This window comes from Oncorhynchus mykiss, chromosome 25 (assembly GCF_057628025.1).
Source record: "Oncorhynchus mykiss isolate SJ-2025 chromosome 25, ASM5762802v1, whole genome shotgun sequence".
Lineage (NCBI taxonomy): Eukaryota > Metazoa > Chordata > Actinopteri > Salmoniformes > Salmonidae > Oncorhynchus > Oncorhynchus mykiss.
In genome coordinates this window covers 65,445,985-65,471,491 of record NC_143046.1, presented here as the reverse complement: position 1 = coordinate 65,471,491, position 25,507 = coordinate 65,445,985, and the positions used below count along the sequence as shown (strand labels likewise).

At 42.5% G+C, this 25,507-nt stretch overlaps 1 protein-coding gene and 1 long non-coding RNA gene across 3 annotated transcripts; both read left to right on the top strand.

Annotated features, from left to right (window-relative positions):
- The first annotated feature begins 7,863 nt into the window (after positions 1–7,863).
- Positions 7,864–16,379, top strand: exd1 (exonuclease 3'-5' domain containing 1). The gene is made up of 11 exons (XM_036962886.2): positions 7,864–8,677; positions 13,168–13,236; positions 13,359–13,389; positions 13,555–13,634; positions 13,771–13,847; positions 14,042–14,128; positions 14,239–14,343; positions 14,432–14,512; positions 14,645–14,788; positions 14,948–15,139; positions 15,369–16,379. The coding sequence occupies exons 1-11, from the start codon at positions 8,548–8,550 to the stop codon at positions 16,071–16,073; spliced, it is 1,701 nt and encodes a 566-aa protein (XP_036818781.2). The 5' UTR covers positions 7,864–8,547; the 3' UTR covers positions 16,074–16,379.
- Positions 16,380–17,930: 1,551 nt separating this feature from the next.
- Positions 17,931–23,762, top strand: LOC149972097 (uncharacterized). Of its 2 annotated transcripts, XR_016491965.1 has the most exons (3): positions 18,273–18,409; positions 20,831–20,980; positions 21,650–23,762. It is a non-coding gene; the product is annotated as an uncharacterized LOC149972097 (long non-coding RNA). The 2 variants fall into 2 exon arrangements; XR_016491964.1 differs by lacking the exon at positions 20,831–20,980 and having other exon boundaries at positions 17,931–18,409.
- The last annotated feature ends 1,745 nt before the right edge of the window (positions 23,763–25,507 follow it).

Sequence of the window (25,507 nt, the reverse complement as noted above, 5' to 3'; positions counted from 1 at the left end):
ACTCTTTTCTCTGTATATATCAATGATGTTGCTCTTACTGTGGGCGATTCCCTGGTCCACCTCTACGCAGACGACACCATTCTGTATACTTCTGGCCCTTCCTTGGACACTGTGCTAACTAACCTCCAAATGAGCATCAATGCCATACAACACTCCTTCCATGGCCTCCGACTGCTCTTAAACGCTAGTAAAACCAAATGCATGCTTTTCAACCGTTCGCTGCCTACACCCGCACGCCCGACTAGCATCGCCACCCTGGATGGTTCCGACCTAGAATATGTGGACATCTATAAGTACTTAGGTGTCTGGCTAGACTGTAAACTCTCCTTCCAGACTCATATCAAACATCTCCAATCCAAAATCAAATCTAGAATCGGCTTTCTATTTCGCAACAAAGCCTCCTTCACTCACGCTGCCAAACTTACCCTAGTAAAACTGACTATCCTACCGATCCTCGACTTCGGCGATGTTATCTACAAAATGGCTTCCAATACTCTACTCAGCAAACTGGATGCAGTTTATCACAGTGCCATCCGCTTTGTTACTAAAGCACCTTATACCACCCACCACTGCGACCTGTATGCTCTAGTCGGCTGGCTCTCGCTACATATTCGTCGTCAGACCCATTGGCTCCAGGTCATCTACAAGTCCATACTAGGTGAAGCTCCGCCTTATCTCAGTTCACTGGTCACAATGGCAACACCCACCCGTAGCACGTGCTCCAGCAGGTGTATCTCACTGACCATCCCTAAAGCCAACACCTCATTTGGCCGCCTTTCCTTCCAGTTCTCTGCTGCCTGTGACTGGAACGAATTGTAAAAATCGTTTAAGTTGGAGACTTTTATCTCCCTCACCAACTTTAAACATCTGCTATCTGAGCAGCTAACCGATCGCTGCAGCTGTACATAGTCCATCGGTAAATAGCCCACCCAATTTACCTACCTCATCCCCATACTGTTTTTATTTATTTACTTTTCTGCTCTTTTGCACACCAGTATCTCTACCTGCACATGACCATCTGATCATTTATCACTCCAGTGTTAATCTGCTAAATTGTAATTATTCGCCTACCTCCTCATGCCTTTTGCACACAATGTATATAGACTCTTTTTTTTTAAATGTTCTACTGTGTTATTGACTTGTTTATTGTTTACTCCATGTGTAACTCTGTGTTGTTGTCTGTTCACACTGCTATGCTTTATGTTGGCCAGGTCGCAGTTGTAAATGAGAACTTGTTCTCAACTAGCCTACCTGGTTAAATAAAGGTGAAATAAAAAAAATATTTTAAAAATCCTTTTGTCCAGGTGGTTAAAGGGCAGTGTGGAGTGCAATAGAGATTGCATCATCTGTGGATTTGTTGGGGCAGTATGCAAATTGGAGTGGGTCTAGGGTTTCTGGGATGTGTTGATGTGAGCCACGACAAGCCTTTTGAAGAACTTCATGGCTACAGACGTGAGTCGTTTAGGCAGATTACCTTGCACATGCACTATGGTGGTCTGCTTAAAATATGTTGGTATTACAGACTCAGACAGGGAGAGGTTGAAAATGTCAGTGAAGACACTTGCCAGTTGGTCAACGCATGCTCACAGTACACGTCCTGGTAATCCGTCTGGCCCAACGGCCTTGTGAATGTTGACCTGTTTAAAGGTCTTACTCACATCGGCTGAGGAGAGTGTGATCACACACTCTTCCAGAACAGCTGGTGCATGAGAGCTGGTGCTCATGCATGTTTCAGTGTTATTTGCCTCGAAGCGAGCATAGAAGTAGTTTAGCTCATCTGGTAGGCTTGTGTCACTGGGCAGCTCTCGACTGTGCTTCCCTTTGTAGTCTGTAATGGTTTGCAAGTCCTGCCACATCCGACGAGCGTCAGAGTCAGTGTAGTATGATTCGATCTTAGTCCTGTATTGACACCATTCAAACCAATCAGGGTTCAGAACTTTAAAGGTAATTATCTCAGAATCATCTTTTGCATATAGGAACTTATAGTATCAAATTCTCAATGTCTCAATGTATTAAAAAGCTGTTTCATTTTATTTCATTACTCTATTCCGTAGAATTGCATTGTATTAATTTCAGTAATTTTTGTTTCTAATGTCATTTTGATAATAGGACGCTGTCCCTCTAAGACAATTGCGTTCGAAAAGATATATTGACCTGGCTACACAGCCTGGTCTCGTAGACTAGACATAACATAGTAAATGTAAATCCGGGACACTCAAATTAGCATGATATGTTACATTTGGTGCGGTTACATAAGACAGGTTACTTAAGGCAAAAACGAAAGGAGGGTGATTGGTGAGGGTGGATCAGCCTGGTCTCATAGACTAGCCAAGACGAATGCTAAAATGTATTTTTTCGTATCTTTATTTTTGCAGACTATCAACAGTAGTCAGACATTTCTAATATGTTCACTATTGAAGGTTTACTTTTGTAAATCACTTTCCCTAAAATAAATAAGCTCAGCGAGTTGATTGATGGGCGCTTCTTTTTGCTCAGGACAGCTCCTGTGTACTGTGTGAACGTAGCTACCCACTGGGGACACACTGGTTGAATCAATGTTGTTTCCACGTCATTTCAATTAAATTACATTGAACCAACATGAAATAGATGTTGAATTGACGTCTGTGCCTTCTGTACTGCTCGAGTGCTGGAGAAGTTGTGACTATCAGGAGTGTAGTAGTGCTTGAATGAACTGCCAATCATATTGCTCAAATACAAATAGCACAACTGTTCTGTGTGTAGTCTTCAATGGTGTAGTCTTCAAAATCAAATCAAATGTTATTGGTCACATACACGTTTTGCAGATGTTATTGCGGGTGTAGCTAAATGCTTGTCTTTCTAGCTCCAACAGTGCAGTAATATCTAACAAGTAATATCTAACAATTTCACAACAATACACACAAATCTAAGTAATGTCAGCAATGAGCAATGTCAGAGTGGCATAGAGTAAGATACAGGAGAATAGAATGTAGCATTACATATGAGATGAGTGATGCAATTCAATGGCATTTATTTATTTATTTGTCCGTTATTTTACCAGGTAAGTTGACTGAGAACACGTTCTCATTTGCATCAACGACCTGGGAAATAGTTACAGGGGAGAGGAGGGGGATGAATGAGCCAATTGTAAACTGGGGATTATTTGGTGACCGTGATTGTTTGAGGGCCAGATTGGGAATTTAGCCAGGACACCGGGGTTAACACCCCTACTCTTACGATAAGTGTCATGGGATCTTTAATGACCTCAGAGAGTCAGGACACGTGTTTAACGTCCCATCCGAAAGACGGCACCCTACACAGGGCAGTGTCCTGGGGCATTGGGATATTTTTTATTTTTTTATTTTTTTAGACCAGAGGAAAGAGTGCCTCCTACTGGCCCTCCAACACCACTTCCAGCAGCATCTGGTCTCCCATCCAGGAACTGACAAGGACCAACCCTGCTTAGCTTCAGAAGCATTCAATGACGTGCTGAGAAATAACTGTCCCGGTCGGTGCTGCTGCTTTGAAAGTGGTGTGAAAAGTACTGGGGCAAATGCCACACGTTTTCCGGTGGCTCTGAGTGACACTAGCTAGGTTTCCATCCAATTGGTGACAGATTTTCATGCAAATAGAATCCGCATGAAGAAAATATGCATATTTTCCCACCAGTGGTATGTTTCCACCAACTGAACTTGTTGCAGATAAAAAAAAATCTGTGCGTTATGACAGTGTACACAAAATGTACTTTTCGCTTAAGTTCTCATGTACCAAATAAAAATCTGAAGTTCAATGTGTTTCCATTGTATTTTCAACTCTACCGATAGTTTTGTTAAATAGCAAATGTCCCTACTCTGGTCTTGGCACCTGCACATATACAGTGCAGGTAGCCTGTGCCTGGTTGGCTAGTCTACATGATGAGATTATTATGGATAAGAGCGAGAATATCAAGCAGAATCAAGCTCATCAATTGCACTTTCACCACCCTGTGAAGTTCATAATAATATATGTAATCTGTAGTTTAATAAACTGCATGGTTTCCTGAGGCGTATGATGGTGATTATATCAATATTTGCGCATAAAGGCATTCCCGGCGACATTTCAAGCATGAAGCTTCCTGGCTGATGTTTTGGTCACTTTTGAACGCTGGCGGTGCTTTCACTCTAGTGGTAGCATGAGACGGAGTCTACAACCCACACAAGTGGCTCAGGTAGTGCAGTTCATCCAGGATGGCACATCAATGCGAGCTGTGGCAAGAAGGTATGCTGTGTCTGTCAGCGTAGCGTCCAGAGCATGGAGGCGCTACCAGGAGACAGGCCAGTACATCAGTAGACGTGGAGGAGGCCGTAGGAGGGCAACAACCCAGCAGCAGGACCGCTACCTCCGCCTTTGTGCAAGGAGGAGCAGGAGGAGCACTGCCAGAGCCCTGCAAAATGACCTCCAGCAGGCCACAAATGTGCATGCGTCTGCTCAAACGGTCAGATACAGACTCCATGAGGGTGGTATGAGGGCCCGACGTCCACGGGTGGGGGTTGTGCATACAGCCCAACACCGTGCAGGACGTTTGGCATTTGCCAGAGAAGACCAAGATTGGGAAATTCGTCATTGGCGCCCTGTGCTCTTCCCAGATGAAAGCAGGTTCACACTGAGCACGTGACAGACATGACAGAGTCTGGAGACGCCATGGAGAACATTCTGCTGCCTGCAACATCCTCCAGCATGACCGGTTTGGCGGTGGGTCAGTCATAGTGTGGGGTGGCATTTCTTTGGGGGGCCGCACAGCCCTCCATGTCCTCGCCAGAGGTAGCCTGACTGCCATTAGGTACCGAGATGAGATCCTCAGACCCCTTGTGAGACCATATGCTGGTGCGGTTGGCCCTGGGTTCCTCCTAATGCAAGACAATGCTGGACCTCATGTGGCTGGAGTGTGTCAGCAGTTCCTGCAAGAGGAAGGCATTGATGCTATGGACTGGCCCGCTCGTTCCCCAGACCTGAATCCAATTCAGCACATCTGGGACATCATGTCTCGCTCCATCCATGCACCACAGACTGTCCAGGAGTTGGCGGATGCTTTAGTCCAGGTCTGGGAGGAGATCCCTCAGGAGACCATCCGTCACCTCATCAGGAGCATGCCCAGGCATTGTAGGGAGGTCATACAGGCACGTGGAGGCCACACACACTACTGAGCCTCATTTTGACTTGTTTTAAGGACATTACATCAAAGTTGGATCAGCCTGTAGTGTGGTTTTCCACTTTAATTTTGAGTGTGACTCCAAATCCAGACCTCCATGGGTTGATGAATTTGATTTCCATTGATAATTTTTGTGTGATTTTGTTGTCAGCACATTCAACTATGTAAAGAAAAAAGTATTTAATAAGAATATTTCATTCATTCAGATCTAGGATGTGATATTTTAGTGTTCCCTTTATTTTTTTGAGCAGTGTACTTAAGTAAAAATACTTTAAAGTACTACTTAAGTAGTTTCTGGGGGTATCTGTACTTTACTTTGCTATTTATGTTTTTGCCATCTTTTACTTCACTACATTCCTAAAGAAAGTAATGTATTTTTTACTTCATACATTTTCCCTGAAACCCAAAAGCATACTATGAATTTTTTAAGAAAAATTGTCAAATTAACGCACTTATCATGAGAACATCCCTGGTCATCCCTACAGCCTCTGATTTGGCGGATTCACTAAACACAAATTCCTTAGTTTGTAAATGATGTATTGGAGTGTGCCTCTGGCTATCCGTCAATAAAAAAATAACAAATAAAATTGTGCAGTCTGGTTTGCTTAATATATTTGCTTAATATATTTGAAATTATTTATACTTATACTTTTGATACTTAACTTCTTAGGGCTGAAATCCCGTTAACGGGATCTATATGACAACAGCCAGTGAAAGTGCAGGGCTCCAAATTCAAATCATCAAAAATCTCATCATTAAAATTCCTCAAAAATACATGTATTTTATACCATTTTAAAGGTTATCTTGTTGTTAATCCCACCACAGTGTCCGATTTCAAATATGCTTTACAGCAAAAGTCCCACAAACGATTATGTTAGGTCACCACCAAACGACAATAAACACAGCCATTTTTTCCAGACAAAGATAGCAGTCACAAAAAGCACAAATAGAGATAAAATGAATCACTAACCTTTGATGATCTTCATCAGATGACACTCATAGGACTTCATGTTACACAATACATGTATGTTTTGTTTGATAAAGTTCATATTTATCAAAATATGAGTTTACATTGGCGCGTTACATTCACTAGTTCCAAAAACATCCAGTGATTTTGCATAGCCACATCTTTCAACAGAAATACTAATCATAAATGTAGATGATGATACAAGTTATACACATGGAATTATAGATATACCTCTCCTTAATGCAACTGCTGTGTCTGATTTCAAAAAAACTTTACAGAATAAGCAAACCATGCAATAATCTGAGACGGAGCTCAGAGAAAAATAGTCATGTTGGCGTCAACATAAACAAGAAATAACATGATAAATATTCCCTTACCTTTGATGATCTTCATCAGAAAGCACTCTAGGAATCCCAGGTCCACAATAAATGTTTGTTTTATTCGATAATGTCCGTTATTTATGTCCAAATACCTCCTTTTGTTAGCGCGTTTGGTATAAATATCCAAACACTCATTCTGGTCAGCGTTATGTCGGACAAAAACTTCAACATTTCAAACTAAGTACAACATGAATCATTAGGATGTTTTTAACATATAGCTTCAATAAAGTTCCAGCCGGAGTATTCCTTTGTGTCTTGATGAGCAATGGAACACAAGTGGATACCATGAGGAATGCGCGTGATCAGAAAATGGCTGACTGCCAGTCACCTGATAGATTCTGCTCTCATTCAGTCCCACAACACAGTAGAAGTCTCATTCAAATTACTATAGACGGTTGACATCTGGTGGAAGCCCTAGGAAGTGCAACATCATTAATATCTAAAGGGGATTTCAATGGGAACTATGGTGAATACATACCAAGCTCAGATTTTTCACTTCCTGTTTTGATTTCTCCTCAGGATTTTGCCTGCCATATGAGTTCTGTTATACTCACAGACATCATTCAAACAGTTTTAGAAACTTTAGAGCGTTTTCTACCCAATACTAATAATAATATGCATATATTAGCAACTGAGACTGAGGAACAGGCCGTTTACTTTGGGCAACTTATTCATCCAAGCTACTCAACAGCAAGTCCATTTACTTTTGATACTTATATATTTAAAACCAAAATCATGTTATATTTTTACTCAAGTAGTATTTTACTGGGTGACTTTTACCTGAGCCATTTTCTATGAAGGTATCTTTACTTTTACTCAAGTCTGACAATTTAGTACTTTTTCCACCACTGCCTGCACAAAAACTTCCCACCACGTCAAACAAACAAATTATCTGTCAGCATTTATACAATTACACCGAAACTTCCTGTTTTCATCACAGCTGTGGTTATTTTTTAAAATTTTATATACGATATTACTCACATAAAAACTGTAGACGGAAGCATGGTTATTGACAACAATCAATATTGAAAGGAGTATTTATTGTCAAGCATCATGCAAGGTCGAGCTGAAACAATAGGTAGTGGCATGGACCTTAAATGTTTGTTTGTGGCCCGCCATTATATAGAAGAAGAAGAAGGTTGCCTGGTGATGCCTGACCACAGAGATAGAGCACTCTAGGGCCCAAAAGCCTGTTTTAGCATGAGCAGCTCCATTGAGGTCTTTCACCATTTTTAAGTAGTCAACTAGGTGGGACTTCCTATGGGTTAAGGAAGGATCACATAATTCCATCCAGGTCATCAGGAAGGATCAGCCAATGAATTATACTCATGAGAAAACGGTCCATAACTGAAAGTGGCAGTAAATAGCCAGGCATTGCATCATACCTATTCAAACAACACACTATAGGTGGCAGTTTGGAACCTTTCAGTTTGTTTACCAACTCAAGTAGTCGCGGAAGAAAATTGACTACTTCAGAATGGAGATGGCGCTGCCCATTTTCTCACGGTTTCAACTTGTTACCACAGCCACAAATTCAAAATTGGCTATATCGTAATGTGATGTTATGGTTATAAAATGAAGGGGGGGAAAAAATCGCTTGGTTAGGCATAAGGTTAGTAGCGTGGCTAAGGTTGGGTTTAAATCATATATTAAGAAAATACTTTGTAAAAATACGGGTAGGCCGTCAATGTAAAATAAGAATTTGTTCTTAACTTACTTGCCTAGTTCAATAAAAAATAAAAAAAATAGGCGGGGTTTGTACATCTGCTCTCGCAGACGCCATATGGGACATGTACAATGTTGCGTTCTCTAGCTACCCATCTCTATGCGACTGTATGGCCTGACCCCTCACACGCTCCACCCCCTGGCCGTCAATCAATCACGTTCACGTAGTTGATTCCTCGCACCTGCTTTGGTCAAGGCACATGTTGGTTTAAAAAAAAAAAAGCATCGACAGAGATTGATTCGCTGTCATTAGCTTTAACTTCGCTTGATACATTGGACAACAAGCACAGCAATTGTTGTTTAGAAAGATGACCATGGACGACTTTCAATTCATGGATAGCTTCAAGAGAAAGCGCATCAAATTGACCCTCAAGACTGCGACTTTCCTTGGAATTGTTCAGCGGATAAACGCCAATAAAACTGTGATTTTAGAGGACGGTAAGATATAAAATGAATGTACTGACTTACATTATCTTGATTAACTGTTTTACATGGTCATATTTTTTTGCAAAGAATCTCCACGGTATCTGATCACATTCAGCTCAGCAAGTTTGCTATGGTAGCTAACGTTAGTTAGCCAGCAAAGGCGGTTTTTCCAGAAAGGTGTGCGCGTGTGCTAGTGACTGACCTGGACCCCGTTTCCCAAAAGCATCAGCATCTCCAAGTCAAATGTATTTATAAAGCCATTTTTACATCAGCAGATGTCAAAGTGCTTATACAGAACCCAGCCTAAAACCCCACAGATTTAAAAGCACAGTGGCTAGGAAAAACTCCCCAGAAAGGCATGACCCTAGGACCAGGCTCTGAAGGGAGACCAGTCCTCTTCTGGCTCTGCCTGGTGGAGAACCAGGTCGTTCTTCAAGATGTTTACACGTTCATAGATGACCAGCAGGGTCAAGTAATAATAACAGTGGTTATAGAGCAGTGGTCACCAACCTTTTTGGAGTCCATTTTCTGAGTCAAAATGCAAAATGACAGCCACTGCTCAGTTTTTCTTTACATTACTTAATAAACGTAAGCCTATGCAACATTAAGCAATTAAAAACTTTTCAGTAAAAAGTAGGCTACAGCCTACTTGGACTTGTCACTGCATATTGGCTATGCTGTAATTGCCCAATGTTCTTTTCAGACCTTTTTCAAATGGTTTAAAAATGTTAGGTATATGACCACACAGGTAATATGTAATTTGTTGTATTACTTGCAAGGCATGGCTGAGTGAGTATAATATTAGTTTTTTACTGGACTGACTGCCTGCTTCCGATGGGCAGACTGAGGGGAGGGATGGAGCAGCGCCCTCTCACCCGACTCATAGTCCCTCCTCTCCCTCCATCCGCTGAGAAAAGGGCAGTCTTCCAGCTGATGGCGAAACTTGTTGTACAGAATTATTTCTGCCTCATGCACCAATTCATGTTACTCCTATGACCAGAAAAAGTAAAATATTCCTTGACGTTAAAAGACGAGATGAAAATAATAACGCTTATCAAAACACTTTGTTATACTCCTTCATTGCAGTGCTGGTTGTAGCATGAGTGGAAGTCGGGCGACTGTGCATTTTATTGCTTATAAAACTGTTGAACAAAGGGTTGACAGTGCTGAATAACGGCATGAACTTACTCATAAAACAGCAGCTCTTCGCTGTATTCATTGAGTCTCACTAGTCATGGTTATAAGTGTTAATCTCACATGATCAACTTTGCAGTGCGTTCAAGGTTTCTTTTTACAGTCTATGGCTTGAGGAAGCTCAGATCACTGTGTCTGCAGTTATCTAATTAGCCAGCCTATAGGTGCACTTGATTTGCTCTCTGGGCCTGCCCGGTAGGCATCGTTTTATCTTCAGATACATAAAATGGGAACACTGCCTACCCGACGCTAGGGCTGCTGAATCAAGTGCACCTACCACCAACATTGTGAAACAAATGGGAACGCAAGGCTTTATTTTTTTTACATAAATATTTGAAAGACTAGGAATGGCTTGGAGATCGGCCAGTCGATTGAATCAAATTGTTCAAATCAAATGTTCAGTTCAAATCAAATTTTATTTATCAAATGCGCCTAATACAACAGGTGTAGACCTTACTGTGAAAGTATTACTTACAATCCCTTAACCAACAATGCAGTTAAGAAAATGTTAAGTAAATATTTAAATTGATGAAAGGGGGAAGGAAAAAAACATGTCAATAATGAGGCTATATACAGGGGGTACCGGTACCGAGTTATAGAGGATGCACCAGGTCAGCACCTCAGAAGTAAAATGTTAGTTGGCTTTTCGTAGCCAAGTGTAACGGTATAACTTTACGTCCGTCCCCTCGCCCATACCCGGGCTCCTCTGCACACATCAACAACTGACACCCACGAAGCATTATTACCCATCGCTCCACAAAAGCTGCGGCCCTTGCAGAGCAAGGGGAACCACTACTTCAAGGTCTCAGAGCAAGTGACGTCACCGATTGAAACGCTATTAGCGCGCACCACAGCTAACTAGCTAGCCATTTCACATCCGTTACACAAGCATTGAGGGAGAGAGGGTCGAAACATTAGGTCCGGGACAAGTTAGCACGTCCGGTGAACAGGTCAGGGTTCCATAGCCACAGGCAGAGCAGCAGAAACTGGATCAGCAGCACGATCAGGTGAACTGGGGACGGGGACAGCCAGGAATCGTCAGGCCAGGTAGTCCTGAGGCATGGTCCTAGGGCTCAGGTTCCACGGGAGGGGAGAGATGGAAAATTAATGAAGCTGCCAGTTGAGGACTTGTGAGGCGTCTGTTTCTCAAACTAGACACTCCAATGTACTTGTCCTCTTGCTCAGTTGTGCACCGGAGCATCCCGTTCCTCTTTGTATTCTGGTTAGAGCCAGTTTGTGTTCCGGGATCTTCAGTTTCTTGGCAATTTCTCGCATGGAATGGCCTTCATTTCTCAGAACAAGAATAGACTAACGAGTTTCAGAAGAAAGATCTTTGTTTCCGGCCATTTTGAGCCTGTAAATGAACCCACAAATGCTGATTCTCCAGATATTCAACTAGTCTAAAGAAGGCCAGTTTTTTTTCTGCTTTAATCAAAACAACAGTTTACAGCTGTGCTAACATAATTGCAAATGGGTTTTCTAATGATCAATTAGCCTTTTAAGATGAAAAACTTGGATTAGCTAACACGTGCCATTGGAACCCCGGAGTGATGGTTGCTGATAATGAGCCTCTGTACGTCTACAGTTGAAATCAGTTTCACAATTCCTGACATTTAATCATAGTAATAATTCCCTGTCTTAAGTCAGTTAGGATCACCACTTTATTTTAAGAATGTGAAATGTCAGAATAATAGTAGAGTGAATTATTTATTTCAGATTTTATTTCATCACATTCCCAGTGGGTCAGAAGTTTACTTACACTCAATTAGTATTTGGTAGCATTTCCTTTAAATGGTTTAACTTGGGTCAAATGTTTTAGGTAGCCTTCCACAAGCTTCCCACAATAGGTTGGGTGAATTTTGGCCCATTCCTCCTGACAGAGCTGGTGTAACTGAGTCAGGTGTGTAGGCACCTTGCTCTCACACGCCTTTTCAGTTCTGCCCACACATTTTCTATAGGATTGCGGTCAAGGCTTTGTGATGGCCACTCCAATACCTTGACTTTGTTGTCCTTAAGCCATTTTGCGACAACTTTGGGATTATGCTTGGGGTCATTGTCCATTTGGGAGACCCATTTGTAACTAAGCTGTAACTTCCTGACTGATGTCTTGCTTCAATATATCCACATAATTTTCCTACCTCATGATGCCATTTATTTTATGAAGTGCACCAGTCCCTCCTGCAGCAAAGCACCCCCACAAGATGATGCCACCCCGTGCATCATGGTTGAGATGATGTTCTTCGGTTTGCAAGCCTCCCCCTTTTTCCTCCAAACATAATGATGGTCATTATGGCCAAACAGTTCTATTTTTGTTTCATCAGACCAGAAGACATTTCTCCAAAAGTGTGATATTTTCCCCCATGTGCAGTTGCAAACCATAGTCTGGCTTTTTTATGGTGGTTTTGGAGCAGTGGCTTCCTTGCTGAGCGCCATTTCAGGTTATGTGGATATAGATACTTTTGTACCCGTTTCCTCCAGCATCTTCACAAGGTCCTTTGCTGTTGTTCTGGGATTGATTTGCACTTTTCACACCACAGTACATTCATCTCTAGGAGACAGAACGCGTCTCCTTCCTGAGCGGTATGACGGCTGTGTGGTCCCATGGTGTTTATACATATGAACGTGGTACCTTCAGGCGTTTGAAAATTGCTCCCAAGGATGAACCAGACTTGTGGAGGTCTACAATTTTGGCTGATTTGATTTTCCCATGATGTCAAGCAAAGAGGCACTGAGTTTGAAGGTAGGCCTTGAAATGCATCCACAGGTACACCTCCAATTGACTCAAATTATGTCAATTAGCCTATCAGAAGCTTCTAAAGCCATGACATCATATTCTGGAATTTTCCAAGCTGTTTAAAGGCAGTCAACTTAGTGTATGTGATCTTCTGACCCACTGGAATTGGGATTAAGAGAAATAATATGTCTGTATACAATTGTTGGAAAAATGACTTGTCATGCACAAAGTAGATGTCCGAACCGACTTGCCAAAACTAGAGTTTGTTAACAAGAAATTTGTGGAGTGGTTGAAAAACTAGTTTTAATGACTCCAACCTAAGTGTACGTAAACTTCCAACTTCAACTCTATGTAGATATTCCATTAAAAATCAGCCATTTCCAGCTACAATAGTCATTTACAACATTAACAATGTTTACACTGTATTTCTGATCAATTTTATGTTATTTTAAAGGACAATTATTGGGGGAAATTTCTAAGTGACCCCAAACTTTTGAACAGTAGTGTAGCTAGCTAGTCTTTGACTGTTGCATGAAGCTAGTAGTCTGCAATGTATGGGTTTAATCTTTTTCAGTTGTGGATGTCAAGAATGGAAGGAAATTCCCTGGAGTGAAACTATTCTTTGGACATGAAATTCTCAATGGTAGGCAGCCAGAATCGTGCACTTTTATTTCTGTCATTATTACTAGCTACTTTTACAAGTTGAATCTAATCGTCTCTGGTCTTCTGCTATGTATAACTATTAGTTACCCTTCTATCTTTCAGTGGAATTCCCAAATGTAACACATTCTGACCGGTATGTCCGATATTGACGTCATTAGTGAATGGATGAAAGATTATCTAACCATGGAATCATTCTTTGTATGCATCTGTCATATTTTACAATAGTTGACTTTGCTCACGGATAAATGAATGTGTCATTAGTATTGCATGCAATAATACCAAAAGACTGTCTGCTCAGAGATAACACCAGTGACCACAGACCTGAAGGTCACCTGACAGTGGCAGAGTTCCAGCCTTACAGGAAGGGTCTCATATTGAGTGAGTTGACCTCAGGGTAAATACTATATTGTACATGTTTAGCTAGTAGAAGCCATAGATTTGAATCATTAGCTTTTGTCATTAGTTGGTTTATATGATCTATGTAGTACTACAAATAGATATCTGCCATCCTCAGATGATGATGATGATGATGATGAGAGCCATGTCAACTTTGTGGTCATTGATGAGTTCCATGAGAAGTTTGGTCCTGCTGTGAGTACCTAACCCTCAGTTTCATATCACCTAGCCCCTGGGTGTAAGCTTCACATTACATAGCCTATTGGCATACAAAGGTGGATAATATTTGAGGGAAATTAATCTAGTGGGAGCCTAACGAGGTGTGTCCTGTCCTGTGGGCGTACGGATTGAACTCTCTAGCTCCTTGCTTGGTCATGCTCTCCACCTAGATGATGCACATCCGGAAGCAGCAGGTGATCGGGATAGGAGCTGACGGGGTCGGGACGTTCCAGCACGAGAGACTCTGTTGGCTGCAGGTGAGGAAAGAGACTGCTCCTACCTAGGCTTTTACATATGCGTGTTTTATTTCACACAATCTATTACTTTTCATCGTTGGAAATTTGAACTGAACTATGTCTCTTTGTAGATTGCCACTAAGAACAAGGTGTACCTCTTTGACATCCTGTTGCTTGGAGCCCGGGCCTTTAAGAACGGCCTGTCCATGATCCTAGAAAATAACCACATATTAAAGGTGAGTAATTTAGATGGGAGAGTTTGACATATTATCCCATTTCACTTCCACCTCATGCAATTTCTGTCTGTATATATTTGTTGTTCAGGTCACTCATGACTGCCGGAGCCTCGCCGGATGTCTGATGGCTCAGTTTGGAGTAAATCTCACCAATGTCTTTGACACACAGGTACTATACTGTAGAGTGTGCAGCCTAAATGTTGTTGTTCTATGAATGGATTCTTACCTACCTGTAGGCATCATACCAGGTGTTGTCCTACCTGCCTTATCACAGCAATGTAGTCATGTTATTTCTCCATAGGTGGCAGATATCCTGTGCTTCTACACAGAGACGGGTGGCTTCCTGCCAGATAGGGTCAGTACCCTACCGAAGGTGGTGAGCCTACATTTGAAGATGTCCTCGTCACAACTCTCCTCTCTCAACATCAAGTCTCTGCTCACCAAGGTACGGAACCCTAAAGGAGGGAACATAGCACAGCATTATGGATGTGGTGTTTGTCTGTCTCAGTGGAACAGAACTGTTGAAAGACTTGTATTTGTGTGTTAAAGGTTTACAAGGTGTCTGTACTAAACCTGTATCGGTGTGTCTGTACTAAACCTGTAGGAGGACAAAGAGGTGTGGTACGTGCGTCCCTGCCCTTTGTCCCTGCTGAAGGTCATGGCCCTGTCGGTGATCCACCTGCAGCCTCTGAGACTGGTGCTGCTGGATGCCCTCATGGCTGACTACACAGGCCTGGTGGACTCCTACCTCAGCGGCAGCCGAGAGGAACCTGTCCACATGCAGAACATCGGCTCGGTGAGCCACTGAGCTTCACACACACGACCCAACACAACCACACAGATAAAGTATTTACATCCTCAAACATCCAGAGCCACTTACTCATTACTGTACATATGGCAATGTTGAGAGAATATTTAGTGACATAAAAATGAATAGATCTCCATGGCAGTAATGGTCTGAGATATAAATGTATGTGTGTTGTGATGATATAGAAGCTAATGGGCAGCTGTGTGTCTGTCTACAGAGCAGTGTTCTGGAGCTGCCCAGGGAGCTGCGGGAGTTGGAGCACACGCGTCAGAAGCGCCAGAAGTGGGCCGTCGACCGCTACCCTGTCACTGAGCAGGGCCTACTGGAGCGCTCCAACCCCAGACCCCTACCCCCATCACAGAATGGGCAGGGCCAGGACACAGCCACCCAAAGACAACCAGACCCTCCTGTCCCCACAGCAGTGGCGCCTGTAGTCCCAGCACCAGGGCAGGGCCCAGCAGAGACACCCTGTCCCAGCAATACCCTGGGGGCCTCTGACCTCCGTGCCCTGACACAAGAGGCCCAGCAGAGCTACAGGAAACAGCCGTCTGGAGTCGTCAGCCCAGTGGCTAAATCAAGAGCACCAGGACTCTTGGAGATAGTGATGGACACAATGGCAGGCAGAGGGAGGTCCCTGTTGAAAGACCCAACACCACCCATTCTCCCTGTGTTCCCCTCCCTGGGAAGAGGCCTGGCTCTCCCGATACCAGCAGCCCAGGTCCCCAAGGAGAGCCCCGGAGCCCTGAAGACCCAGGCCCCAGTGGGGAGGGTGGAGGTGCCTGTCCCCCCAGGCCCAAGACCCAGCCCAGTACAGCCATCTGAAAACATCCCTGGTGCAGGGAGAGGCCTCATCCAGAAACCCCAAGGTCTCGCCTCTCCTCTCAGTCTCTCCTTCAGTTCATTTAGAAAGAGCCACCTATGATTGCAATTGGTTGGTTCAAAATTACTTGTACATTTTTATTCTACAAAGACCACTAGGTGGCGGTAAATTGTCAATTCTGTTTGCAATATAAATTGCACCAATGTTGGGTGTTTTAGTTAACTGCTTTTCTATTTCAAATGTACAATATCAAATCATAATTGGATGAGTGATATTTAGAGTTGTGTCCATGGTATCTGGTTAACCTGTACATTTGTTTATTTAAGCTTCTATTTTTAAATTGACTTAAATTGCTGTTCATCACTTGTTCCTTTACAAATTTAAATTAACACCAGTTCAATACTCTGATTTATTCTCTCTCTCTCTTTCTGGCCTGATTTGCGTGAGTAATGGTACATTCTGAATCTGTTAAGTGCAGTCATTTCACTTGGTAATGAGGCCCTCGGCGTACAGGGAATATTCTGCCAGGCTACAGCCTGATAATGTTCAACTAATTCCTTTGATAACAATACAGAACATAGTGTATCAATTCATACCAGCCCACACCTGGATGATCTGTGCAGCACCAGCAGAATTATAGTTCAGCCAAATGAAGCACATCAAGTTCAAATATTGTATACATGAAAAACCTTTCTATGATTCATTCATTTCAAAATGTTTCTTCTCAAAGTCCAATAGTCAGTTGTGTAAAACAAATGCTAACACGGAATAAAGTACCCAATATAGCTTAGGATGATCAATTTACTAAATTTGGCTTCATGGTTGCTGTTAATTGAGGTGGAACGCAGGAAAGCATTGATAGATATGCTGTTAATGAAAGAAAAACATTGTTTCTGGAAGGTTGCTTTGATTACAGATGACTGCAAAACCATTAGAGCTGGCACAGAATGAATGCAGGATGTTGACATGAAATTGATATTGCCTGTCTGCAGCACTAATCACTCAAGAAGTTCAGATGCTGACGATCATAAGTACCCAACACCTGCCATGTTTTACATAGGAAAATAAAGCCATGTCTTTATTAATTTATGGGCTTCCTGAATTAGGATCCTGCAATGCAGATATTACACACGTGTTCCACAAAGAGCCACTTTGAATTCATTTTCAGAGGTGCAGTTTGGGATCAACAGGATATTAAGACAGAAACAATGTGTTTAAACAGCAGCAGGGCGCACAGCACAACTGGGGCCCACATTAATCACGTCTTATTGCCATGGTTATCTACGTATAGCAGCTTGGGCTCATGCCAGGTACCCTCATTGAAGGCATGAAACAGATAAAGTAGTATTTAATTAACTAGGAGGGAGCAGAGCACAAAGACCCATCTCTCTTAGCAACTGGCTCCTCAGCTTCTGCTAGGGACTGGATCGATAGTAGTGAATGGCGGGCAGATTGATAGTTGCATATCGGGATATTGTTTTTGATGATATATCGTATAGTTCTGACTATCGCAATAGTTTGGTGCAGGTACAGCCTGCATCAGGATGGCAATATTTTTCCTTCATAGCTTGTTCTCCATTTACTTTTTTAAAATAGGGAGCCAGTTTGTTTTCAGCAAATTCCATGACTGATCAAAACTTTTTTTTTCATGGCTCTCTCTTGTCCCTCTGCAGCAGACATATGGTGAGATCATGGATTATTCTGTACTTCATCTCCTAGCCTCCTAGGTCTTTTGAGCTTTTAGATTTCAAATTGAAACTGTCATCTTGTTTCCAGTAATGTGACTGAAAATAGAATTCCAATCAATTTAGTCTTGAGACATTGACTAGTGGCGGTAAGAGCCCTTCAGCATTAAGGTTTTCACAAGGTTCTCTTCACTGTTGGGCTGTGTCAGTCAGTACATATGAAGTGTACTGTGTATGGTTGGCAGAAATCACATGGCCCAATCCATTGTTTGCCATACTCTTCCAGTTCCTGGAACTGCGCAGGACCAGTCTGTCATTGCCTTTGGTCATAAAACAGTCAACGTTCCCATTGTTTATCCATCGTTTTCTTTACTATATGATGAAGGGGATGTCGATTTTTTTTCAGGGTCTGACTAAACACTCTGGTTCTAGTTGTTCAGGAGGCTGTATCTCCCCAGTCTCTGTGTTTTGCTGACGTGAAGAAAGGGGTGCAGGAAGAGGGAGGTCTACCACAGGGCTGTAGACAGCTGGGACCGGTCATTGACGGGTAGAGAGGGACCCTTATTTTAGAGGACACTGCATTTCCTGTCTGTCACAATAATGCATTATGAGCTCCACTTCCTGTTTCTCAGGCCTGAGAGGAAGGAACAGGGCGCTTGTCACACGATATTCATGGCTTCCTACCAGAAGGACAGTCGACTACACCTTGAACATCGCAGCAGGATGTGCATGGTTATTTTTAGTGTCGGAAAGGTAGGACACAGACAAACACAATCTTCAGAAATTCCAGCTGTGTTCGTTCATTGGTTACTAGAAACTTGTTTCCATGTTGTGGCTCTTCTCCGGAGGAACGTGAAGGTCTACTGTTTGCTCATGGTGTCTACATGTGCGTCAGACGCAATTCCTTCCACAGTTAAATAAACAACAATACAATTAATAAACTCCTTCGTTCAGTTACTGGATGCTTTATCTGTACTATAAACTTAATACCCAACCTTCAAAACCGCTCATCTTAATTACATGGGAATTGATTATATATTCAACAGAATGGTGAGATTGTTCCTATCTATACTTGGGGACTATTATTGATATACAATATTTCCATAAGAACACATCCACTACAGACTAGAGGTTGACCGATTAAATCGGGCCGATTTCAGGTTTCATAATCGGAAAACGGTATTTTTGGATGCCGATTTGCCGTTTTTTTCCCTTTTCGTTCCTCCACACCTTTTATTTAACTAGGCAAGTCAGTTAAGAACACATTCTTATTTTCCATGAAGGCCTAGGAACGGTGGGTTAACTGCCTTGTTCAGGGGCAAAGCGACAGATTTGTACCTTGTCAGCTCAGGGATTCAATCTTGCACGTTTATGGTTAACTAGTCCAATGCTCGAACCACCTGCCTCACGAGGAGCCTGCCTGTTACGCGAATGCAGTAAGAAGCCTAGGCACGTTGCTAGCTAGCATTAAACGTATCTTATAAAAATCTATCATAATCACTAGTTATAACTACACATGGTTGATGATATTACTAGTTTATCTAGCGTGTCCTTAACCTGCATATTTAGCTTAAAGATATCCAGGTTAGCAGGCAATATTAACCAGGTGAAATTGTGTCACTTCTCTTGCGTTCATTGCATGCAGAGTCAGGGTTTATGCAACAGTTTGGGCTGCCTGGCTCATTCTGAACTAATTTGCCAGAATTGTACGTAATTATGACATAACATTTGAAGGTTGTGCAATGTAACCGCAATATTTATACTTAGGGATGCCACCCGTTAGATAAAATACGGAACGGTTCCGTATTTCACTGAAATAATGTTTTCGAAATGATAGTTTCTGCATTCGACCATATTAATGACCTACGGCTCGTATTTCTGTGTTTTATGATATAATTAAGTCTGATTTGATAGAGCAGTCTGAGCGGTGGTAGGCACCAGCAGGCTCGTAAGCATTCATTCAAACAGCACTTTCGTGCGTTTTGCCAGCAGCTCTTCGCAATGCTTCAAGCATTGCGCTGTTTATGACTTCAAGCCTATCAACTCCCGAGATTAGGCTGGTGTAACCGATGTGAAATGGCTAGCTAGTTGCGGGGTGCGCGCTAATAGCGTTTCAAACGTCACTCGCTCAGACTTGGAGTAGTTGTTCCCCTTGCTGTGCATGGGTAACGCTGCTTCGAGGGTGGCTGTTGTCGATGTGTTCCTGGTTCGAGCCCGTAGCGGCGAGGAGAGGGATGGAAGCTATACTGTTACACTGGCAATACTAAAGTGCCTCTCTATATCTTATAGAGAGAAAGTACTATAATTCCTATAACTACAACCTAAAACTTCTTACCTGGGAATATTGAAGACTCATGTTAAAAGGAACCACCAGCTTTCATATGTTCTGAGCAAGGAACTTTATTTGAGGCTAAATTGATTTTATTGATGTATTATATTAAATTAAAATAAGTGTTCATTCAGTATTGTTGTAATTGTCATTATTACAAATAAATAAAAAAATTGGCAGATTAATCGGTATCGGCTTATTTTTGGTCCTCCGATAATCGGTATCGGCATTGAAAAATCATAATCGGTCGACCTCTACTACAGACATTCACGATTGTATTCACCGACTCAGGCAGGTTCATTGGATGAATGCCTCTGATCACAGAGGCATCGTGACACGACACACAACAGCATTATTCATTGTCGGGGCTTGTATTATCCCCTTTGTCACAGGACCCAAAACAACGGTTGTAACCCACTACTTTCTACTATGTTACCGCTGTCCTATTTAAAATGGGTCAATGTTCCTAGGAAACCACCATCCCTCCTGACTATTGTTAGGTTACAGATTGGTTCATAATTAATAGGACTTCATGAATTATTAACCATAGAGGGGGGGAATTCATTGTCCCACCCTCTCCTTTTCTGCTCCTCTTTCTAGAATTATCATTCAGTTTGTTGGTTTGCACCAGCACATCTTGGCCAAAACCATCATTAATATTCACACTTGAGTTGAGCGCTCGCCTGGGCAAGCGCTTATCTTGCCCACAGCTTGCCGGTCATTAAGCAGATTGAGCAGAAAGGAGAGGAGCAGAGAGTGGTGTCCGGGTCATTGACTTGATCATCTCTCCCCCTGTGTGTGTGCACTCTTCACATCTGCCCCCCCCCCCCCCCCCTGATCATCAGGCCTGGGTGGTTGTGGCTCCACAAGTGAACACTTCTCTGCCGTTAGGTGTGATGACTGGCATAAGGTGTCAGCGAGAGCTTTGCTGTTGGCAGCCATCATCTCTCCCCTGGGTGTCTGTGGTTTTGCCTGAGTAGCAGAGTCAGTCAGAGGTGGGTGATTTAATTGCCCTGTAGTGTTGGGGAGTTTTGATTAGTCAGTCTTACCTGAGCACTGAGGCAGGTAGGCGGGTTGAGCATTAGCTGCCACTTCTGGTCAAATGTGAAAACAATAGAACTAATAATCTGTACTTTATTATCCTTGTCCACAGGGTCAAACACATCAATCATCAGGTTCTACAGTATTTCACACCTTCCATCTGCTTGTATAATACATTACTCTGTTATCATAAGATCCCTTTCATTCATCCTACATATATAGTCCCTCTTTTGCTCCCCTTTTCGCTCTCTCTAGAGTTACACGATTAGCTCCCATTGTGCAGCACTGGTCATATTCAACAGAGGAATGAATAGTTAATGTGAGAACAGCCAAGCTTCACAGATGGCCACTCAGGTAGGGCAAAACTGAAAACACTGCATTAATATTGCAGTGTGCTCTACTGAAGATTAGCTAAGGTATCCCTGTGGTCACTAGTCAGGCTCCACCAGGACATGAGGAGAGCTGTGACCAAACCTAATGATCAGCCTTCAGATGTAAGGGCCTTTGCGTTTAAAGGCCCTATACTAAATACTGATTGTACATCATGCCTAAGTTCTTGAATGTGTAATATCTGCACAGGCTTTTCTGCAGTGATCTCTCCCTCTCCTCTCCTGTGTACACAGGGAGGCAGCAGGCTGGAGACTAAGCTGTCTGGGGCCTTTGGCGGACTCTCTCTCTCCACCAGAAGCCCGTGCCATATTGTGACCTTCAGCCAGAGGAGACTGAATCATCGACAGTGGGAACAGATTGAGTGAGCAGATGAGCCGTGTGTAGCCGGGCAGAGGGCAGGCCTGCGGAATAGTACTCAAAATACCCTTGTGCCAATCTGTACAACTGGCATCAAATGGACTGTTTCGCACCCAGGCCTTTAACCCCCTAAGGTTGATGTCTGCGCCCCCATGAAAATCTAATTAGTATAATACAAAAAATCCCAATAAAAATCTGTCAGTTTAAGCTAGAGATATGTTTTGTTGCATTGGATGTGTCTCAATCCACCATATCCGCCTATGTCGCACTTCCGCATCTCCAGTGAAAGATAACAGATCTAGTGGTGTTTGTCAGTCCATGAGACATCACTACAAATCTGTCTTCTCACAAAACCGTCTATAGCATCTGAACGCTTTGACCTACAAACATGGTGTTCTCCGTTTTGCTCCACAAGTGTCAGGAGCCTCGTCTGAAGTCGGTACAGCTGATCTGCCAGCTTCTGTCTGTAGCGTCCGAACCGTTTGGGCTACACACTAAAATGACCCCTCTGTGCGTGAGACTCTCACAAACATTTGCTCTAGGATGCCCACAGGCCTCACAAAAATATGAAAATATGAATGGAAGTACAGTACCAGTCAAAAGTTTGGACCTACCTACTCATTCTAGGGTTTTTCTTTATTTTTACTATTTTCCACATTGAAGAATAATAGTGAAGACACTAGACTATGATATGACACGTATGGAATCATGTAGAAACCAAATAAAGTGTTAAATCAAAATATTTTATATTTGTGATTCTTCAAAGTAGCTACCCTTTGCCTTGACAGCTTTTGGCACAATTGGCACTCTCTCAACCAGCTTCATGAGGTAGTCACCTGGAATGTATTTCAATTAACAGGTGTGCCTTTGAAGAATCTAAAATATTAAATATATTTTGATTTGTTTAACACTTTTTTGGTTACTACATGATTTGATATGTTTTATTTAATAGTTTGTCTCACACTATTATTCTACAATGTAGAACATAGTTCAAATGAGGAAAAACCCTTGAATGAGTAAGTGTGTCCAAACTTTTGACTGGTACTGTATATATCAGGGGTTGGCAACTCCAGTCTTCGAGGGCCTGATTGGTGTCACACTTTTTCTCCATCCCTAGCAAACACAGCTGATTAATCAAATTGCATTCTAAACTGAAGATCATGATTAGGTGATTATTGGAGTCAGGTGTGTTAACTGGGGCTGGGGCAAAACTGACACCAATCAGGCCCTGGAGGACTGGATTTGCCCCCCCCTGGCATATATCAAGACTGTTTAATGCCAAAAATATGGGTTTCTTTCTTATATAGGAAAGACACTTCAGAATAGACTTTTATTTTATTTATTTTTGGGACTGTTGTTCAATGTAGTGAATCTGTTATTCAATGTGTTTGTATGGGCTAATAGCAGTAAGACCCCAAAAAATGTTTCATCAATGTGTTTTTTTGATACTTCAAGGGGTCTTAAAATTCTAAATAAAATCGCTAAATGATCCTTGGTATGACAATGGCCATGTTCTGTTATAATCTCCACCCGGCACAGCCAGAAGAGGACTGGCCACCCCTCATAGCCTGGTTCCTCTCTAGGTTTGGGCCTTTCTAGGGAGTGTTTCCTAGCCACCGTGCTTCTACACCTGCATTGCTTGCTGTTTGGGGTTTTAGGCTGGGTTTCTGTACATCACTTTGACATCAGCTGATGTAAGACGGGCTTTATAAATACATTTGATTGATTGGTTATGACCTTCTTAAAATTCCATATAGCTTAGTAACCCTGCAACCCAATTGAACACTTATGGGAGATTCTGGAGCGGTGCTTGAGACAGCGTTCTCTACCACCATCAACAAATGATGGAATTTCTCGTGGAAGAATGGTGTTGCTTGCATCCCTCCAATAGAGTTCCAGACACTTGTAGATTCTATACCAAGACGCATGGAAGCTGTTCTGATGGCTTGTGGTGACCCAGTGTGGTATAAAGACATTTTATCACTTTATGTTGGTGTTTCCTTTATTTTGGCAGTTACCTGTATGTACATGGGGAGAGGTGGCTCTTGCCTTAGGGGGTGTGACAGGACCAGAGAGAGGAACCAACCATGTCTGTCAGCCTGTCTGCTATGTAGGGCTGGAGCGTTTCACTTGACCTTGATGATGGACCCCATGGCATGGCACCAGGAAACTCTACGCCCAACACTGGAGGACAAGTGGTAGCCTTCCCATCCCAACCTGAGCCCAGGGTAGAGGCCAGGGACACAGTGGGATGTCAATGCCAGCTGAACGTTTCTGATGCATTTTGGACTTGAGTTTACCAACTGCTGACTAACTGGCCTCATTGCAGTCCCTTTGGTTCAAAGCCTTGTTCTAAACCAGGGGGATAATGACCAAACAAATAGAACATTAATTATTCACAAATATGAACATGGTCATGTGTCAAAGAGATCCATGATAATGAATGGAACCTCTTCTTGATGTTCCACAGATAAGATATCTACTGTATCTCCAATTGTACAGCAGACACTGACAGCACAATAGAATGTGCCCGTGCAGAATTTTCTAAACATCAATGAAGATGCAAAGGCACATTACTCAGTGAGGTTTCTTGCCTTGCTGGCTCTAGGAATCTCATAGGCTTTAGCGGCTTTGAGGAAAGAGCGTGCTGGTCAATAGAAGAACATTTGTTTATTCACCAGAATTTCTGGTAATTAGTCATCTGTATATTGGCACCATCATCTGTCACAAATGTTTTTGATAAAAAAAAGGTGGGAGATTGTGGAGGACGGTTGATTATAGCCACAGGGAAAGCTTGGGGAGGAAGAAGGCTCCCTGTGGCTGGCTGAATTAGTGCCTGCTGGTTTGGCCTGGCAGCTGTGCTCTGTTCCTGGCACACTGACAGCCTGCTTGGCAGGATGATGCCAGTCTGCAGGTTGGCCCTGACAACATATCTGGGAGGTGCCAATGCCAGGCCCACCAAACTCAAACTCCTCCAGTCCCTCCATCAGGCTTTGTCTCCAAACCTACTCACCATTCTCTCTACTTGTTTTGGGAATATTATTGGATTAGTGGTGGATTAAGTTTGGCAATTAAAAGGGCAAAATTGATTGATCTCATGTGGGACATTTGTAAATGCCACTTTAAGCCTAGCTGACATTCAGCAGTAATGAAAAATGTCACCATACAGTATTCTTCACACCGCATGAATTTGTTCCTAGACAGTCTGGTGCTAAGACATGACAATAAGTTATGCTCCATCAGTCACATCACGTACAGCTGAACATACATGTCCTTATGATTCAATTCAATTACGTTGAATTCAAATACATTTTAGATGCTCTCGTTTGTTAGGATTTCTTAACAAAAGCGCTAAATGGGAAATGAAATGTTACACAGAAAGGAATGCCATCTGTTTTAACACTAGCATTACAACCGATGTACCTACTGTTTCATTAGAGAGAAATGAAAGGATGGAAAATTATCCTTTTAGGATTAAAGATTGGCAGGATGAAAGTATTTGTACAGAGTAGCCTAATATGGTCTAATGGTTCAGCGGAAAACACTAATCAGTCATTTTGATAGAGCCTTATTGGTGTTAGTTGACACTTAACAAATGTAATTCATCAGGGATAGTTTGTTGCGCTTCTGTAGTTGCTGTGAAATAATGTTTTCCTTGTCGTTGTGATGCACAAACACGCAACAAAGTTACTGTGTACAGTAGTGACACAAGTGACTTCCTGTGTCCGCTGACT

Excerpts from the sequence above, each read along its gene's own strand:
- exd1 (XM_036962886.2), top strand. The coding sequence starts at position 8,548 with ATGACCATGGACGACTTTCAATTCATGGATAGCTTCAAGAGAAAGCGC. Across the intron at positions 13,237-13,358 it reads TGGACATGAAATTCTCAATG|TGGAATTCCCAAATGTAACA; the intron begins GTAGGCAGCCAG and ends TCTATCTTTCAG. Across the intron at positions 13,848-14,041 it reads ATGAGAAGTTTGGTCCTGCT|ATGATGCACATCCGGAAGCA; the intron begins GTGAGTACCTAA and ends CTCTCCACCTAG.